Here is a 20,819-nt window from a genome sequence, read left to right on the forward strand (position 1 = left end):
TTATAATGCTCAAAAGATATAAGTGAAGCACATAGAACAAAACTACTACGCTCAAAAGATATAAGTGAAGCACATAGAGCAAAACTACTTAGCTCAAAAGATATAAGTGAAGCACATAGAGTATTCTTATCAAATTTTAATTCATGTATGGCTCTCTCAAAAGGTGTGTACAGCAAGGATGATTGTGGCATACTAAGACACAAAGACACAAATAATACAAGACGCTCCAAGCAAAACACATATCATGTTGGTGAATAAAAATATAGCTCCAAGTAAATTACCGATGGAAGTGGGCGAAAGAGGGGATGCCTTCCGGGGCATCCCCAAGCTTTGAATTTTTGGTGTCCTTGGATTATCTTGGGGGTGCCATGGGCATCCCCAAGCTTAGGCTCTTGCCACTCCTTGTTCCATGATCCATCAAAAGAATTCACCCAAAACTTGAAAACTTCACAACACAAAACTCAAAATAGAAAACTCGTGAGCTCCGTTAGCGAAAGAAAACAAAAGACCACTTCAAGGTACTGCAATGAACTCATTATTTATTTATATTGGTGTTAAACCTACTGTATTCCAACTTCTCTATGGATTATAAACTATTTTACTAGCCATAGATTCATCAAAATAAGCAAACAACACACGAAAAACAGAATCTGTCAAAAACAAAACAGTCTGTAGTAATCTGTAGCTAGCGCAATATCTGGAACCCCAAAAATTCTAAAATAAATTTCTGGACGTGAGGAATTTATCTATTAATCATCTGCAAAAATAATTAACTAAATATCACTCTCCAAATAAAAATGACATAAGTTCTCGTGAGCGCTAAAGTTTCTGTTTTTTACAGCAAGTTCAACAAGACTTTCCCCAAGTCTTCCCAACGGTTATACTTGGCACAAACACTAATTAAACACAAAAAACACAACCAAAACAGAGGCTAAATAATTTATTTATTACTAAGCATGAGCAAAAATCAAGGAATAAAAATAAAATTGGGTTGCCTCCCAACAAGCGCTATCGTTTAACGCCCCTAGCTAGGCATAAAAGCGAGGATAGATCTAGGTATTGCCATCTTTGGTAGGAAATCCATAAGTGGCTCTCATGATAGTTTCATATGGTAATTTTATTTTGTTTCTTGGAAAGTGTTCCATGCCATTTTTTAATGGAAATTTAAATCTAATATTCCCTTCCTTCATATCAATAATCGCACCAACCGTTCTAAGGAAAGGTCTACCAAGAATAATAGGGCAAGAAGGATTGCAATCTATATCAAGAACAATGAAATCTACGGGGCACATAATTCCTATTTGCAACAATAAGAACATCATTAATCCTTCCCATAGGTTTCTTAATAGTGGAATCCGCAAGATGCAAGTTTAGAGAGCAATCATCAAAATTACGGAAATCTAGCAAATCACACAAAGTCTTGGGAATAGTAGAGACACTAGCACCCAAATCACACAAAGCATAAAACTCATGATCTTTAATTTTAATTTTAATAGTTGGTTCCCACTCATCATAGAGTTTTCTAGGGATAGAAACTTTCAACTCAAGTTTTTCTTCATAGGATTGCATCAAGGCATCAACAATATGTTTGGTGAAGGCTTTATTTTGACTATAAGCATGTGGAGAATTTAGCACGGATTGCAACAAGGAAATACAATCAATTAAAGAGCAACTTATATAATTAAATTCCAAGAAATCCAATATAGTGGGTTTAGCAACATCTAGATTTTTATTTCTTTCAATCCCACTTTCATCAATTTCATCATTAAGATCTAAATACTTCGAATTTTTAGAACGCTTTCTAGGCAAAGGAAGATCATATTTAGTTTCATCAAGATTCATATTGCAAAACAAAGATTTAATAGGTGACACATCAATAACTTTTAGATCTTCATCTTGATTTTCATAGGAATTGGAGGAACACGCTTTAATAAAGGCATCTTTGGAAGCACGCATCCTAGCGGTTCTTTCCTTGCACTCATCAATGGAAATTCTCATGGTTTTGAGAGACTCATTGATATCATGTTTAGGAGGAATAGATCTAAGCTTTAAAGAATCAACCTCAAGAGAAATTCTATCAACGTTTCTAGCCAAATCATCAACTTTAAGCAATTTCTCCTCAAGCAAAGCATTAAAATTCTTTTGTGAATTCATAAACTCTTTAACACTATTCTCAAATTCAGAGGGAATCTTATTATAATTTCCATAAGAGTTGGTGTAGGAATTACCATAATTATTAGAAGGATTACTAGGATATGGCCTAGGACTAAAATTCCCTCTATAAGCGTTGTTACCAAAATTATTCCTACCAACAAAATTCACATCCATAGATTCATTGTTATTCTCAATCAAAGTAGACAAAGGCATATCATTAGGATCAGAAGAAACACTCTTAGTAGCAAATAATTTCATAAGTTCATCCATCTTTCCACTCAACACATTGATTTCTTCTATCGCATGCACTATTTTATTAGAAGATCTTTCAGTATGCCATTGAGAATAATTAACCATAATATTATCTAGGAGTTTAGTAGCATCTCCTAAAGTGATTTCCATAAAAAAGTGCCTCCCGCGGCCGAATCTAAAAGATTTCTAGAAGCAAAATTCAATCCGGCATAAAAATTTTGTATAATCATCCACAAATTCAAACCATGAGTAGGGCAATTACGTATCATTAATTTCATTCTCTCCCAAGCTTGTGCAACATGTTCATGATCAAGTTGTTTAAAGTTCATAATATCGTTTCTAAGAGAGATGATCTTAGCGGGAGGAAAATACTTAGAGATAAAAGCATCTTTGCACTTGTTCCATGAATCAATACTATTCTTAGGCAAAGACGAAAACCAAGCTTTAGCACGATCTCTAAGCGAAAAAGGAAATAGCTTCAATTTAACGACATCATTATTGACATCTTTTTTCTTTTTCATATCACATAAATCAACGAAGCTATTCAGATGAGTAGCGACATCTTCACTAGGAAGGCCGGTGAATTGATCTTTCATAACAAGATTCAACAAAGCAGTATTAATTTCACAAGATTCAGCATCGGTAAGAGGAGCAATCGGAGTGCTAAGGAAATCATTATTATTGGTATTGGTGAAGTCACACAATTTAGTAGTATCTTGAGCCATCGCGACAAACAAGCAATCTAACACACGAGCAAACAAAAAGCAAATGGGCAAAAAAAGGCAAATAGAGAGGGAGGATAGAGAGAGAGAGGGTGAATGAAACGGCAAGGGTGAATTGGGGGGAGAGGAAAACGAGAGGCAAATGGCAAATAATGTAATGCGAGAGATAGGGATTGTGATGGGTACTTGGTATGTTGACTTTTTGCGTAGACTCCCCGGCAACGGCGCCAGAAATCCTTCTTGCTACGTCTTGAGCTTGCGTTGGTTTTCCCCGAAGAGGAAGGGATGATGCAGCAGAGTAGCATAAGTATTTCCCTTAGTTTTTGAGAACCAAGGTATCAATCCAGTAGGAGGCCACGCTCAAGTCCCTCGTACCTGCACAAAACGATAGCCACTCGCAGCCAACGCGATTAGGGGTTGTCAATCCCTTCACGGTCACTTGCGAGAGTGAGATCTGATAGATATAATATTTTTGGTATTTTTGGTATAAAGATGCAAAGTAAAAAGTAAAAGCAAAGTAAAAAAGCAAAGCAAGATTAAAGTGATGGAGATTGATATGATGAGAATAGACCCGGGGGCCATAGGTTTCACTAGTGGATTCTCTCAAGAGCATAAGTATTCTACAGTGGGTGAACAAATTACTGTTGAGCAATTGACATAATTGAGCATAGTTATGAGAATATCTAGGCATGATCATGTATATAGGCATCACGTCCGTGACAAGTAGATCGAAACGATTCTGCATCTACTACTATTACTCCACTCACCGACCGCTATCTAGCATGCATCTAGAGTATTAAGTTAAAAACAGAGTAACGCCTTAAGCAAGATGACATGATGTAGAGAGATAAATTCATGCAATATGAAATAAACCCCATCTTGTTATCCTCGATGGCAACGATGCAATACGTGCCTTGCTGCCCCTTCTGTCACTGGGTAAGGACACCACAAGATCGAACCCAAAGCTAAGCACTTCTCCCATGGCAAGAACTACCAATCTAGTTGGCCAAACCAAACGGATAATTCGAAGAGACTTGCAAAGATAACCAATCATACATAAAAGAATTCAGAGAAGATTCAAATATTATTCATAGATAGACTTGATCATAAACCCACAATTCATCGATCTCAACAAACACACCGCAAAAATAAGATTACATCGAATAGATCTCCACAAGAGAGGGGGAGAACTTTGTATTGAGATTCAAAGAGAGAGAAGAAGCCATCTAGCTACTAACTATGGACTCGAAGGTCTGAGGTAAACTACTCACACTTCATCGGAGGGGCTAGGATGATGTAGAAGCCCTCCGTGATGATGGCCCTCTTCCAGCGGAGCTCCGGAATAGGCCCCAAGATGGGATCTCATGGATACAGAAAGTTGCGGCGGTGGAATTAGGTTTTTGGCTCCTGTTCTGATCGTTTGGGGGTACGTGCGTATATATAGGAGGAAGAAGTACGCCGGAGGAGCAACGAGGGGCCCACGAGGCAGGGGGCGCGCCCTAGGGGGGCGTGCCCCCACCCTCGTGACCGCCTCTTTTGTTCCTTGGAGCAGGGTCCAAGTCTCCTGGATCACGTTCGGTGAGAAAATCACGTTCCCAAAGATTTTATTCCGTTTGGACTCCGTTTGATATTTCGTTTCTTCGAAACACTGAAATAGGCAAAAAACAGCAATTCTGGGCTGGGCCTCCGGTTAATAGGTTAGTCCCAAAAATAATATAAAAGTGTAAAATAAAGCCCAATATAGTCCAAACAGTAGATAATATAGCATGGAGCAATCAAAAATTATAGATACGTTGGAGACGTATCATGCGGTACTACCGCTTGTACAGTACTACCACCTGTCAGGTGCGGTACTACCGCGCTAGCTGTGGCACTAAGATCCTACTACCGCTCCCAGACCCGGTACTACCGTGACCTCACGCGGTACTACCGCGACTAGGAGCGGTACTAAAATCTTAGTACCGCAGCACTTGGCAGTTCTACCGTTGGGATCAAATCTCTCTCTCATGGAAATTATCATGTGTGCTTCCTACATGTTTCTTTTGCTTTGTTGTGGTCTTTGCAATGATCCTTCTTGCTTGTCGTGTGTGTTTTGCGCTTTGTGTCTCAGGTGGTGGCTCTCGCCGTTCCAATCCCAGTCGTGACACTGGCTCCAAGCGACTGCGCAATCCTCAAGATGAAGCGCCAGAGGGCTCCAATGCCCCCAAGCGCAATGTCAAGACCACTGCCGGCAAGCAAAAGGAACCTGCTAAGGGCATGGACGAGATTCCCCTTAATGAGTACGTTGAACGCCGGAAGATCAACCCTTATGTGAATCCTCATGCTATCCTCAGAGGCACTGAGTTTTTTTGGACCAAGCAGCAGGCTCTCATTTATCTGGATGTGATCAAGAACAAGCAGAACATCCATGTGGATGTCAAGTGGATAGACATGAATCACATGAGGAAGGACAAGTTTCGTGACTATTTTGGAGAAGCTCTGGACTTGGTGGAGCAGTTCGCTATTGAGCCTGTGATCTCCTTCCACCTTGACTATGACCCTGAGCTTATCTGTCAGTTCTTTACCTCAGTTTAGTTTCACCCCGGGGAAGAGCGGGGGATGACCTGGATGACCAATGGCCGTCAGCTGTCTGCTACATGGAAGGAGTTCATGGGTCTGCTCCACATTCCTGATGACGGGCTTCACACACCCGTTGGTGTTCGCCCCCATGCCAACTCTGAGTCTGCTAACAAGAATTTGCTCCAGTCGCACTATGTTGAGAAGGTGCTTCCCAGTGGCAAGTCGACTTGGGTGTTGAACTCCTTCCTGGATATCATGCATCGCATCTTCCGCAACACTCTGTTCCCACGCATTGGTGACATGATGCTCCTGTGCGCGGAGGCACGTTTGTCTCAGACTCAGCCACTTGATGTCTCACACATCATGTGGTGTGAGCTTCGGTTTGCGGTGTTCACCCGCAAGGTACCTATCTATGGACCATACCTGTTTCTGTTGATCTCCATGATTTGGGAGAAGATATACCCTGGTGATGAGTTCCTTGCTCCAGACTGGATTCGGCATGAGTCCATTAGTCTCCGCGTCAAGCCCAACTGGGCCAACACTACTACCCGTGCTGAGGCATCTGCTGCTAGGAGGGCTGTTGGTGAGGAGGAGGCTGGTGCAGAGAATGTTGCTGAGGACCGTGCTGCTAGGGCTTCCACACCTTCCTCTGAGCCGTCATGGGCCAAGAAGTTGAAGGAAAAGATGAAGACTCTCTTCTGCATCCAAGCGAAGGGGCAGTACAGGGCTCACGTGGCATCCAAGGAGAGTCGCCACCGTGACAAGAAGGTCATGAGGCTCTTTCAAGAGGATGTCTCTGGCGGTTCTGAGGATAACATCACGCCAGAGGCTGCATGGATGGCGAAGCAGGGTTACAGGTGGACTAGTTCTGAGGAGGACATCGAGGAGAGCGTCCCCGCCACCGAGTCTGACGAGGAGGACGAGGAGCAGTGGGATGATTTCTCTGCCTGAGCCACCCCGTGTGTGTAGGTGTCCTCTCTGCCTTTTTGGCGTCTCGATGCCAAAGGGGGGAGAGTGTAGGGATTTGCATGTTTGCGAGTCGTGTCGTGTTTGGTGTGTTTGCTTTGTCGTTTGGACCTCGTTTGCCTTTGTTTGGTTTGTGCCTTTGAGACTTATCCTTCATATGGTGTAAGACATATGCACTCTATTCTATCTTAGTTAACTTATGTTTGTGATATCTTGTCTAGTGTTGGCCTTTCTATTGCAAGATATGCCTTGTCTCTATAATATAGGGGGAGCTTTGATCCTAGTATGTGTGCCGTGCAGTCCAAAGCACCCATCTAGTTGGCACACATCTAGGGGGAGCCCGTCTATATTCTAGAGAGGAGGGGTTTGCATTTGCTTTATATTATTTCCCTTGTGCAAAACCCGTATTGTCATCAATCCACCAAAAAGGGGGAGATTGTAAGGGTATATTTATCCCTAAGGTGTTTTGGTGATTGATGACAATGCGTTTGCGGACTAATCGTGTGCCTTGAGTATCCCAGACATTTCATTGCTAGGCACAAGACGGTTTGGTGCCCCTCAAAGACTGTTGAAGACGACGTCTTTTCTACGTTTCTTTTTGGTGGATTTGAGTCTTAGGAAAGACGTACTATTAAGAGGGGGTCCATGTCGGAAAGGTTTGGGTGGAATCATCACGTACACGTTTCTTTCTAGTCCCCTCCTTTCCCCTGCACCTTGGAGCATCCTCCATTGTTTTTTCTTCACCTTTGTTCTGGCTGCTGTGTTGGCTTGCGGTAGTACTGCTCCCAGGTGAGCGGTAGTACCGTAGGCACCAACGGTAGTACCGTGCCGTGGCGCGGTAGTACTGCAGGTGCCCACGGTAGTACCGCTTCTCTGGAGCCGCACTACCGTGGCCCCCAGGCCAAGTACCGCTCCCTCGCGGTAGTAGTGGCGGATGTAATTTTTTACATCCGCGCTACCACGGTAGTACCGCAACCCTTCCGCGGTAGTACCGTGCTCAGCTGCCAGGCGGTAGTACCGCCCCTCTGCGGTAGTACTATGTCGGGTTTTTGCTTCTTCCGTTTACCAGCGGAAGTAGGTACGGATGTATCCTTATCTGCGCTCTTCCCAGGCTAGGGGCTTCCTGCCTTGCGGTAGTACCGCAAGGGGGAGCGGTAGTACCGCGCCTGCGGCAGTACCGCTCTCAGCACTTGTGCTACAGGTCTGCCCTAGCTGCTGCTGGTGCTGCGGTAGTACCGTGTGGCCTTGCGATAGTACCGCTTGTCAACAAGCGGAAGTACCGCGTGGACCTGCGGTAGTACCGCTGTCTGGGGCGGTAGTACCGCTGGTCGCGGGCTGGTAGGTGGATAATGGTTGAATCTTTGTCCTAAGCTATAAAAGGGGTGTCTTCTTCCTCGAGTTGACTATCTCTTCCAACCCTAAGCTCCATTGTTGCTCTAAGCTCCATTTTCACCCGATCTCACTCCCTAGCCAATCAAACTTGTTGATTAGCTCGGGAGTGGTTCAGAAGGCCCCAATCTACACTTCCACCAAGAGAAATTTGATTCCCCCACTAATCCCTTGCGAATCTTGTTACTCTTGGGTGTTTGAGCATCCTAGACGGTTGAGGTCACCGCGGAGCCATAGTCCATTGTGGTGAAGCTTCGTGGTGTCGTTGGGAGCCTCCAATTGAGTTGTGGAGATTGCCCCAACCTTGTTTGTAAAGGTTCGATCGCCGACTCCAAGGGCACCAATAGTGGAATCACGGCATCTCGCATTTTGTGAGGGAGTGAGGAGAATACGGTGGCCCTAGTGGCTTTCTGGGGAGCATTGTGCCTCCACACCGCTCCAACGGAGACGTGCTTCCCCTCAAAGGGAAGGAACTTCGGTAACACATCCTCGTCTCCACCGGCTCCACTCTTATCTCGTGCCTTTACCTGTGCAAGCTTATGTGTGCTATATCTCTTGCTTGCTTGTGTTCCTATCTTTGTTGCATCATATAGGTTGCCCACCTAGTTGCATATCTAGACAACCTACTTTGATACAAAGTTTAAATTGTTAAAGAAAAGCTAAAAATTGTTAGTTGCCTATTCACCCCCCCTCTAGTCAAGCATATCGATCCTTTCAGCCATGGACAGGGCCAAGGTCAAGAACTTGGAAACTATCCCAGGTATGTTTCATAAAAAAATTCCTCCCCATGCAAAGATAGTTCTTCTGATAATGTACCTTATGTTTTAGAGACTGCTCATGGAGAGATAGTTGATATTGCTACTAAATTAGGATTTAAATTGGGAGGGACTGAGGAATAAGTAGTTAATAATGTCGAACATCTGAAGAACTTGGAAGCTTCTAGACTTTATGTTTATAATGCTAGCATCAATAAAAACAAAGAGAAAATTGTGATTAATAACCATATTAATGAGGGTTTTAGTATTGAGGAAATGGAAGATTTGCTTACTGATGATGAAGGGAAAGAGCAAGATAATGAAGAATTAGATAGTATTATTAGAAACATTGCTGGACTAGGAACTGTACTACAAAGAAAAAAAGATAGTAGGGAATTATACAATGGTGTTGTGGTTGGAAAGTTTAGAAGTAGAAGTAAAGGATATATTAAAGGAACTAAACTTTTCTAATATGGCTGGTTTATTTTGGAATGCCAAAGGGCTGGGTGACCCTGAGAAAGTAAACTTTCTAAGGAATGCAATTGTAGAGTTTAATTTGAGATTTGTTGGCATTCAGGAAACTAAGAAAACATCATTTACTTTGAACTGGTTAGAAAATAAGTGGTAGTAGTGCTTTCTCCTGGTGTTTTGTGCCTGCTGTGGGACAATCAGGAGGGTTGTTGTGTGGTGTTAACACTGTTTTTTATGATGTTGTAGAATCTGAAAAAGGCAGCCATCATATTAGGTTTTTGGTTAGAGATAGAAAAATGGAGAGCTTTTAAACATAGTGAATGTTTATGGTGCCCCGCACAATAAAGATAAGGAATATTTTTTAGTTGAATTAGTTCATATATGTAATGTGAATGCTTTTCCCATTATTATTGGAGGGGATTTTAATATCATTAGAAAAAAGAGGAGAATCTAATAGAAATAAGCCTTTAAATAAATGGTCACATCTGTTTAATGTTATTATTGAGAACTGGGAGATGAAGGAAGTCGAGTTAAATGGTCGAGTGTTTACTTGGTCTAATAACCAACACAATCCAGTTTTTGAGAAGTTAGATAGGATCTTAATGACTTTATCTTTTGAGAGCATTTTTCCTCTGATGTTCCTTAGAGCTCTTCCTAGAGTTTTGTCTGACCATGCTCCCTTACTACTAGATTTTGGTCTGAATTTGCCTAAGATTACTAAACCTTTTCAATTTGAATTGTGCTAGTTTTTGAGAGAGGATCTAGATGCGGTAGTAATTGGGGTTTTATGTAATTCCTATTATGGTAAGTCTTTACAAGATCAGTGGCAAAAGAGAGCTAGAGTTCTTCGGAGAACACTTAAGGGGTGGAACCTTAATTACATGTGGCTTTACAAAAAACAGAAAGTTTTTCTTACGAAATCTATAGATGAGATTGATAGAGAGAGTGAGAATATAGGTTTAACTAGAGACAAATACATCTTACGTAAGAAGATGGAGGAGGAACTTTCTAAGATTCATAAGGAAGAGGAAATCCAATGGTTACAGAGATCTAAAGAAAAAGAATTGTTAGAGGGTGATGCATTAATTGCTTATTTTATTTCTAAAGCTAGTAGTAGGAAAAGAAAGAATAGGATTATTTCCCTTAATAATAATTGTAATGAGGTAATCCAAGGAGATAAAGACTTACTGCTTTTTGCGACTGCTCTCTATAAGAGATTATTTGGGCCTGCAGAGAAGATGTCTAATATCTTCCTTTAAATTGACATGCCAGTTGTACTGGATGATATAGATAGAGAGAAATTGGATAGAGAGTTCACTTTAGAAGAGATAAAAAAAGTTGTATTTGAGATGAAAACCAACAAAGCTCCTGGACCTGATGGTCTGCCTATAGAGTTTTATCAGAAATACTGGCACATCGTAGGAGTAGATATTTTAGATCTTTTCTGCGAGTTTTACAATGGGAAACTTGATCTAGCTAGGTTTAACTATGGGGTTCTTGCACTTATTCCCGAATGTGCTGATGCTCAGACTTTGCAACAGTACAGACCTATTTGCTTACTAAATGTGATCTTTAAGATTTTTACAAAAGTGCTCAACAATAGAGCCATTGTTGTAGCAGATAAAGTTGTAGCTCCTGTCCAGACAACCTTTATTAGAGGTAGATACATTCTGGATGGGGTGATTGTGTTGCATGAAGTACATAGGAAAAAAGAGAGTGCAGTGCTTTTTAAAGTAGATTTTGAAAAAGCTTATGATAAAATTAATTGGGATTTTCTGTATTTTGTCATGGAAAAGAAGGGCTTCCCTCCTAAATATAGAGAATGGGTCAAACAGACAGTAGAGAGGGGTAAGGTAGTTGTTATGGTGAATGACCAGATTGGTCCTTTTTTTAAACGAAAAAGGGGCTGAGGCAAGGAGATCCTTTGCCCCCAATCTTGTTTAATATTTCTATTGATATTCTTAACTTGCTCATTTTAAAAGCTCAAGACTTGGATCTGGTACAAGGCCTAGTGCAAAACTTAATACCAAATGGGATTAGTATGTTACAATATGCAGATGATACTATCTTTATGTTTAAGGATAATTTGGAGAGTGCTAGGAACTTGAAATTGATTCTTTGTCTGTTTGAACAACTTTCAGGTCTCAAAGTTAACTTCCATAAAAGTGAGGTTTTTTGTTTTGGTGAGGATAAAGGGAAACAAGAGTGTTATTCTAATATTTTCACTTGTGCTGTTGGTAAACTACCTTTTAAGTATTTAGGGATACCTATTAATGTTGTGAGGCTATGTAATAGTGATTGGAATTGGCCTAAGGAGAAGATGGAGAAGAAATTGAGTGTTTGGAAAGGTAGAAATAGATCATATGGGGGTAGATTAATACTAATTACTTCCAGTTTGTGCAATATTCCCCTTTATATGATTTCTCTCTTTGAATTACCTAAAGGACCTAGTAAGAAAATGAATTTCTACATGAAAAGAATGCTATGGCAAGAGGAAGAAGATGTTAAGAAATATCATTTAGTGAAATGGGAGGATGTGTGTAGAACTAAAGAGATGGGAGGTTTAGGTGTTTTAGATTTGGATATTATGAATATTTGCTTACTTTGTAAGTGGATATGGAAACTTGAAAATAATAATGGTCTTTGGCAAGATTTGGTAAGGAAGAAATACCTGAGAAAATGTACTCTTAGGGGGTGCAAAAAGAAGGTTGGGCAGTCTCATTTTTGGCAAGGAATTATGAGAGTCAACCCTATTTTCCTCCAGTATAGTAGAAAAATAGTGGGTAATGAGGAGAGAACTATGTTCTGGAGCGATATTTGGCTGGGAGACAAACGTCTCAGTGTGCAATTCCCTAGATTGTATGCCCTAACTTTCAGTGCTAATTTTACTGTTGCTAAAGCCTTATCCGAGAACATGAACTTGATAAGATTTAGAAGGATATTATGGGGGGACACTGCTGATATGTGGTATGAGCTGAAAAGCATCTGTAGTAGTGTAACCTTGAATGAGCGGGAGGACAAGTGTAGTTGGTTATTAACCAGATCAGGAAAATTCTCTGTTCGATCCTTGTATCTAGCTCTTAAAACTAATCAGGTAGCTTGGCCTCATAGAAATCTATGGAAAGCTAAGATTCCTCTAAAAGTTAAAGTTTTCATCTGGTTGGTTTTCAGAAACAGTGTGTTGACTAGAGATAATTTAGCTAAAAGAAACTGGAAAGGTAAAGATAAAAGTTGCAGTTTATGTGATCATTCTGAAACCGTAGAGCATCTTTTTTGCACTTGTGTGGTAGCCAAGTTTGTGTGAGGGGTTGTTAGGAATGTCACTGGTATTTATGATATTCCTTGCAAAATTGAAGAGTTCAGCAGCTGGATAGAGATGTTTCATAAGAAGATGAGACAAACAGTAGCAATGGGTGTAGCGGCGGTATTCTGGTCTTTATGGAAAGCCAGAAACGCTGCCACTTTTCATCACATTTACCCGCATGATCCGAGTGTGCTGTTTTTTCAAATAGCTTACCAGATGTCGTACTGGGCTGACTTACAGAGAAAAGAAAGGCAACAGAAGCTGCGCGACGTGGCGGCATTGTTGGTTGATGTTGCAAATGGCTTCTTCAACAAGAGCAGAGGATGGACGCCAATGACAAGACGTCTGGGAGTGGGTTGAGAGCTTTTTTATGTTTTGAGTTTCTTCGCTGGAATATCGTGTAGTCTATGTCTGGATAATATGATTATTCTAAGCTCTGTCACTGTTTAGAAAAGGTGAGGGTCGGGGATGGAGCCCTGTGTGGTAACCATTTTTCCCATAGCGCTTATTTAGTCTTTCTCCCCCTGGAGGCCAAGGTAGGGTATCTCGGGCTGAGAAACAAACTTTTTTATGACTCTGTTTATTCGGTTTCTTCTCATTCAATGAAATGAAATCGGGGCGTGCCCCTCAATTCAAAAAAAAAATCATTTGGGCGTTTCGTTTCGGACAGGCCCGCGCAAATTTTGGATAAGTTGGGTCGGCGGGAGATAATTTGGGCCCAAACCACGGGCCTCCTTGCTTGAGTCGGACCCGCTAAAATCGCCCGTCCCACTGAACCCTACCAGTCGCTCGCTGTCTCCCCCGGCATCGAGCACCGCCGCCGCCGGTCCCGACCCCAGCTCCGCGATGTCCGCCCTGACCCCATCGATCCTCCCCCGCGCCGCCTGTCCCGACCCCGTCTTCCCCGCAGCAATGGCCGGTGGCTTGCTGGCGGCGGCGACCCCGGCGGAACCTGAGTCCACCACAACCACCACCGTTTCCTCCCTCGGCAAAGACCTGCTCCTCGACATCTTCCTCCGCCTGCCGAACCTGCCGGCCCTCGTCCGCGCCGCGCTCGCCTGCCGCACCTGGCTCGGCGCCGTCCGGTCCTCCCCGTCCTTCCGCCGCCTCTTCCACGCGCTCCACCCGGCGCCCCTCCTCGGGATCTTCCTCGAGACCGACGGCATCTGCATCCCCACCTTCGTCCCCGTGCGCCGCTTCGACCCCGACGTCGCCGTCTCCCTCCGCCGCGGCGACTTCTTCCTCACCTCCCTCCCCGCGGAGGGCGACGCGTCCCGCGGCTGGCTCCTCGACGACTGCCGCGGCGGGCGCGCCCTCCTCTGGAATGCGCTCCATGGTTCGCTCGCCGCTCTCAACCCGATGACCTGGGCCGTCGACTCCCTCCCGATGCCCCCCGTCGACTTCATGGCGGAGACCCGCAACTTCCTTGGTTTTCACCTCCTCTACTCCGACGAGAAGCCCTCCTCGTTTCGCGTGGTCTGCATCTGCGCTGACGCGTCCAGGGTTCGTGCCGCCGTCTTCTCGTCCGAAACGTGGGATTGGGCCATCAACCCGTGGGTGGAAATCGGTGGAAACAACAGCCTAAAGTGCAAGACTAGCACACTGGTGGGTGATTCTGTTTACTGGCCTTGCCACGGCGAAGCACACATGATAAGGATCGACGCCACGACCATGGATGTCACCACTGTGGATCTACCCTCTCAAGCGAAGGTGGAGTGGCACAATTGCAAGGCTGGGGAGACCAAGGATGGTGGATTCTGTATTGCTCATGTATCTGCTGATTTCCTCCTCCAGGTTTGGACCCATAGCGTGGATGGTGATGGGATTCAGAGCTGGATACCGCACAAGGCAATCTCTTTGGGTGCTCAAGTCGATCGCATTACTGAGGGCTTTCAGGGAGACCTCAAGGTTGTGCAAGTTAGGGATGGAACCGCTTACTTATCAAGAACAATGATGACCCCTTCTGGCTTACTCTGCTGCTGGTTTTTCTCCCTTTGCTTGGAGACTATGGAGCTTGACTTGCTGATTCAGGGGAGGTATGATGGTCGTGGCTATCCATACATTATGGCATGGCCTCCTTCTTTAGTTGGTGATGAAGCACCTGAACTTGAAGGTTCGGAGTGAAGTGTATGCAGTTGGTTGCCGTCGCGTATGAAGAAATGGTTGACAATTCGTGGGTATGATGAATGAACTGTTATCAAATGTACTTTGGAGTCGCATAAAACTATCTAGCTGGCTTTGAAAATTTGAGACAACATTTCTTCTATCTTCATTCAGTGTAATGGTTATTCACATAGAGATGTTTGGATGCATTGAAATTATTGGCACGATGCTGGAACTAATTAGTCATGGGGAAAGTCGTCGATCTCTAAAACCCTGCGCCTTCCACAGATTTCTAAGAAGCCCGAGGAGTGTCTTCAGCGCCCCTTAGCCCTTCGGTTTGGCCTGCATAAAGACGGTCCACTTCCAATAATTTCATTTTAGGAGCAACATGTAACAACAGCATCCTTCAAACTGCACAAGATTACGATATAATCCATCAACTGCTCTACAAACTGTCTATTTGGTATAGACAAGTTTCAAGTCATCGAGACACATCACTGAGAACACGTGAGTCACAACCTTAAGGTGTTAACCAATCTTCAAGACTATAACTATATACAACTAACATGCCTGACTTTGTTGTGCCCTTGCGACAACATCAAACTGACCCAAAAAAAGCTGGGCAACTACTAGATGAAGTATGCACTCTGGTGTCAGTAGTCATCAAAAAGTTGAGAAAGCTGCTCATCAGTCCATTCTGGCACGGAAGCCACCATCTTATGACTGGAAGGTAATGTTCCGCCAGTGGCAGACATTGAGCAATTTTCTTGAGTTGGCTGGAGGGTTCCCGCACTTGCGCCATGGATGTCCTTTTGCTGATGCTCGGGCTTCCTGATCGGATTGTGGTCACCGAGGAAATCATCTGCTAGGTCATCCAGACCATTGCCATCAGAAAGCGTTGCATCACTCTTAAGTTTTTTACTACGAGGCTGCATCAAATCATCGCCAGAGAGTTGCCTCAGATTTCCAGTACAGGAAGCTTGCGAACAATATCTGCTTCCAGCCATAACTGAGCTTCCACCTAGAATCGGCTGTGTGCATCTTGTGTCTGCATTCGGGTTTTGCTGCTGATGCTCATCCCTATTGTTGCTTTCACCATGTGTTCCACAATTACTACGAGAACCCTCAGCAACAGTTATCTCCTTGCTACTGGGAACCATCATTTCACCACCTGAGAGTTTTCTCATTATATCGTCAGCGGAACTTTTAGCTTCACTGCTTGTTCCATACTTGGGTACGCCTCCTCCTTGTTTCAGCTGGCAATTAGCTGGATTCATGCTAGAAATGATTTTCTGCAGCTGCTGGCTGGTGTTGAAGCCTGGCAAATTCTTTATTTGAGAACTTGAATCCATTTGCTCCATCCGTTTCTCGTGATGATTTTGTACACGATGAGTATCTTTGTCTGTTCTCAGAATACTACTGTTAACAGCTTTTGCTGCACCACCATTATCACAAAGTAAGTCGACTATCCGGCCATCCTTGGTCCTCGAGAGCTTACTGAAGATCGCTGTCATTCCATCAGTTGTTTCCGCTCCAGCTTCCCTTTCCATGTTATCTCCTGGGCCTGCAAAACTCATTGTTACTTTGCATTTCACTATGGAAAGCACGGCAAATCACCATCAAATTTTATTTGGGGGATGAATAAAGAGGGAGATTTGTAAGTCACCAGGCTGTTGGCTTTGCCTTTCAGAATTACTTGATGGAACTGCTTGCTTACAAAGGGAGACACTGTCATTTTGCAGCACCTGGAAATGTGACCATCATTATGAGTTCATGACCTAAGATGAACTTCTGTGATGCAACAGCTACGATATAAAACAGCAATTCAAATCTGAGAAGATATCATCTCAAAAATGATGGCGAAAGATGATTACACAGTTTTCAGGTCCTGAGACTTGAGAAGCAATTAAATTCAGGTAATTGTGCTGACAAAACAAGTACCAGTGCATATAACTAGAACTCCGCTCTATCTTCTCTATTAATATAACCAGGTAATCCCTTTTTGCCACGTTTGGAAAAAAGAACTCCAATCTATGACACACATCCTTAATTTAAGTCTGAATAATTACATAAAAACATGGGCATCTAAGTGCAAGTAAGCTTCAATAGTGTTCTCTAATCTGCTTTATTAGTCACAGTTAGATTTTTATGGGACAGATTCTTACTTATAATGCATCTTATATTTTGTTCCTTCAAGTCTGTACAATATAACTTCTTCAAGTACCAGAAAGGGCAACCTAGTAAAATTCAGTCATAAAAATGATATAATTTTGTCAGACACCTCCACCAGGAGAATCCATCCATGAATTATTATGATAGTCCAAGTGCATAATAACTAATGAAACTTTAAGTGTAGAAGGGTATCAAAAACAAGCTAAGAGATCCCACTTTTCATTAGAAACAGTATATATATGAGTATATATAGCTACACTAATATGAGCTCAAAGCAGTCCACCTTATTAAACCCAACCCGCACACACACGGTCACACCTATACGCACCTCGTAAGCAACCTTGACTTTGAGTATGTAGTAAACTAATTGCTTTGTATTATAATACATTACTTTATAGAAAAACTTAAGGAATGTGTAGCAAGATAACACGTAATTTGCCTACGTCAGCACCTATAAAAGTATAATATGTAAGTGTACGAACAATACCTTTTCAACATTTTTCTGGGTAACATTCAGATAGCACACTGTACTAGAAGGGCGAAGAACAGCCACCTGAAATCGACAATAGATTCAACAGTGAAGCCAATTTCATGCCAGCAAAATAGAGTAATTTAATAACAGAAGTAACATTTTGTTCACAAGTTATATACCCTTACCTGTTTGAGAACAATGACAGACCCAACTGATAAACCCTTTGAAAGGTTTTCATTTGATAGAACTTTCTTGTGAACTGATGCATCAATAGTACCAGATGGGTCCTATTAAGAACAACTCGTTGTCAATTGCTACTAAGAATTAAAAGACATGTTATTATTATCTTCTAATCAATCTTCTCCGGGCAAAACTAAGTTGTTGGAAACTCATTCAGATCAAAGTTACAACTCTCAAGACATGATGTAAGTATTGAAATATAATCTATCTGGCAAGCAAACATTAGCTTCTCCTTCAAATTATTTAGGAGAAAACAATGGTTCTCCCAAATGTCGTGACAAGGACTACTTTCTGGTTAATCTTTATGCATAGAATAAATTCTGCAGTTACAACAAAAGAGAAATGCATCACTAACCATGGATTGGAATTTTTTCCAGTATCCAAATGAACTCAATGCAAAGAAAAAACTGACATTTCACATGGTAATCAGCGAAACTCAACGTCAATGCTACAGAATTACAAGAAACCAAACATAAATAACATTAGGCTGTGATGTTCATGGTCACCTTCAGATTCAGCATGAGATCGCCGTATCCATTTGGCGTGCACAGCGTCACCACCCCGACAACCTGATCACAACCAAGAACACTCGAACGAATCAATCCACCACAGAGATATCACCAGCAGTGGCAAAATGATACGTATGTTTTGGAGAAAGACAATAAACAAGGACAAGACAGGGGAGCGCACGCACCCGACATGCTCGATCTAATGCCCGGTCGACATGGATCTTCCCAATGCCTGGCTGCTGCCACCCGCGGTCTCCACCTGCGTTACAAACCACATCAGATGCTAATCACAGCAACAGCACTCGAACTGGCATTTGAAAATGCTGCCCGCCCTTTTCCATACTGAACTTGGGCATATGAAAGTTCCGAATCGAATCTCGTTCAGAACACGAAATGCAAAACCTTTGACGAAAAAAGGTTGCTATCAAGTGCAGCTCACCGAGGTCCCGCAGCGCCCCGAGCCACGAGTCAAGCAGGAAGTCGGCGTCAGCGGCCTGGCCGTCCCCCCAATTCGCGGGGACGGATGATAGTGGGGAGCGGAGGCGCATCGCGTCCCGGACGGCGGAGGCGGAGGCGGGCCCGGGGATGCGCCGGTGGGAGGAACGCTGATGGGAAGTGGTGCTGGGGCGGCGGAGGGAGGAATGGGGGTTGAGGTTGCGGTGGCGGTGGCGGTGGAGGTGGAGGTCGGAGTCGTCGATGTCTCTTACCGAGGCGGCGCGGCGGGGCAGTTGGGCCATAGGTGACTGGTGATGGAGTACAGTAGTAGAAGGGTCCCTGAACCTGGCCAACGGCCCGTGCTTCGTGGGCTGGCCCACCTGGCATGGGGTTAAACGGGCCGTGTCTGGCCCGTGACAACCTCAAGGGTTGTGCTCGTCCGCAGGGGCGAGGCCAACGTGTCGGCACGATGCCGACACGTTTAGCCGGAAATGCCTTCTTCCCCAGCATCATTCCTCCTCTTTCCTCCTCCCTCTCTTTTTCTTCTCCCTCGTCTGCCCTCATGGCATCGTGAAAGCACAAGTGCTCCCTAGGTGGTTTTGATAATTGATGACAACATATCTCTTGTTGGACTAATATTTCTATCTAGCACGTTTCAGGTAAGTTCAACAATGGAATGGCATGGACTAAAAGTTGTGGGAACTCCTTCAAGATGCTAAGGACAAAGGATTGGCTAAAGCTTCAAGCTCAAGACTCTTCATTTTACATTTTAGTGATCCAAGATCACATTGAGTCCATAGGAAAAGCCAATACTATCAAGGAGGGATGAGGTGTTGCTTAATGAGCCTCTTGCTTCATGTTCTTAATGATATGCTCCAAAATCCTCAGCTACTTTCCCACTTTCACATATGACCTAAACCCTAAGCCAAACTCGGTCCTACCGATTCTTCCTATCCGGCGCCACCGAGTTTCACTTGTCATTAGCCACTGCCAAACCCTAACTATTCGGTTCTACCGATAAGGATCTCGGTCTCACCGAGATGGGATTGCAAACTCTCTGTTACCTATTGCAATATTCTCGGTCCCACCGAGATATGCAATCGGTCCCACCGAGATTGCAATGTAAACTCAGTGTTTCCCCTTTGTAACTTTTCGGTCTCACCGAGTTCCACTCGGTCTCACCGAAAGAGCAAATCGGTCCCACCGAGTTTGCCTGACCAACTCTCTGGTTAGCTAATTACCAAATTCGGTCGCACCGAGTTTGTGTAATCGGTCTCACCGAGATTACGTTATGCCCAAACCCTAACCGAATCGGTCCTACCGAGTTGCATGTCAGTCCCACCGAAATTCCTAACGGTCACTAGGTTTACTATTTCGGTCAGACCGAGTTTTCTGATTCGGTCCCACCGAGATTGGTAAATTGTGTGTAACGGTTGGATTTTGTGTGGAGGCTATATATACCCCTCCACCTCTTTCTCATTTAGTGAGAGAGCCATCAGAACACACACACCATTCCAACTCATATGTTCTGAGAGAGAACCACCTACTCATGTGTTGAGACCAAGACATTCCATTCCTACCATATGAATCTTGATCTCTAGCCTTTCCAAGTTGCTTTTCACTCAAATCTTCTTTCCACCAAATCCAAATCCTATGAGAGAGAGTTGAGTGTTGAGGAGACTATCGTTTGAAGCACAAGAGCAAGGAGTTCATTACCTACACACCATTTGTTACTTCTTGGAGAGTGGTGTCTCCTAGATTGGCTAGGTGTCACTTGGGAGCCTCCGACAAGATTGTGGAGTTGAACCAAGGAGTTTGTAAGGGCAAGGAGATCGCCTACTTCGTGAAGATCTACCGCTAGTGAGGCAAGTCCTTCGTGGGCGATGGCCATGGTGGGATAGACAAGGTTGCTTCTTCGTGGACCCTTTGTGGGTGGTTGCTTCTTCGTGGGCCCTTCGTGGGTGGAGCCCTGTGTGGACTCGCGCAACCGTTGCCCTTGGGTGGAGCCCTGTGTGGACTCACGCAACTGTTACCCTTCGTGGGTTGAAGTCTCCATCAACGTGGATGTAGGATAGCACCACCTATCCGAACCACGGGAAAAACATCCGTGTCTCCAAACCCTTCCCTTTACATTCTTGCAAGTTGCATGATTTACATTCCGCTGCTCATATACTCTTTGCATGCTTGCTTGATATGTATTGCGTATGCTGAAATTGTGAATAAACCCCACTTAAACCGAAAAAGCTTAAAGATTGCAACTTTAGCACTAAGTGTCTAATCACCCCCCCTTTAGACACATCTACTTCTAGATCCTAC

General features: G+C 43.6%; 2 protein-coding genes across 2 annotated transcripts; one reads left to right on the forward strand and one right to left on the reverse strand.

Moving 5' to 3' along the window:
* The first annotated feature begins 13,312 nt into the window (after nucleotides 1-13,312).
* Nucleotides 13,313-14,854, forward strand: LOC123084715 (uncharacterized). Its single transcript, XM_044506209.1, has 2 exons — nucleotides 13,313-14,282; nucleotides 14,367-14,854. Exons 1-2 carry the CDS (start codon nucleotides 13,419-13,421, stop codon nucleotides 14,694-14,696), a joined length of 1,194 nt encoding a protein of 397 aa, XP_044362144.1. The 5' UTR covers nucleotides 13,313-13,418; the 3' UTR covers nucleotides 14,697-14,854.
* A 223-nt stretch (nucleotides 14,855-15,077) lies between these two features.
* Nucleotides 15,078-18,820, reverse strand: LOC123084714 (uncharacterized). Its single transcript, XM_044506208.1, has 7 exons — nucleotides 18,508-18,820; nucleotides 18,254-18,327; nucleotides 18,066-18,128; nucleotides 17,505-17,606; nucleotides 17,335-17,400; nucleotides 16,342-16,420; nucleotides 15,078-16,239 (listed from the first exon to the last, which is right to left on the reverse strand). Exons 1-7 carry the CDS (start codon nucleotides 18,803-18,805, stop codon nucleotides 15,329-15,331), a joined length of 1,593 nt encoding a protein of 530 aa, XP_044362143.1. The 5' UTR covers nucleotides 18,806-18,820; the 3' UTR covers nucleotides 15,078-15,328.
* Between the last annotated feature and the right edge of the window lie 1,999 nt (nucleotides 18,821-20,819).

This window comes from Triticum aestivum, chromosome 4A (assembly GCF_018294505.1).
Source record: "Triticum aestivum cultivar Chinese Spring chromosome 4A, IWGSC CS RefSeq v2.1, whole genome shotgun sequence".
Lineage (NCBI taxonomy): Eukaryota > Viridiplantae > Streptophyta > Magnoliopsida > Poales > Poaceae > Triticum > Triticum aestivum.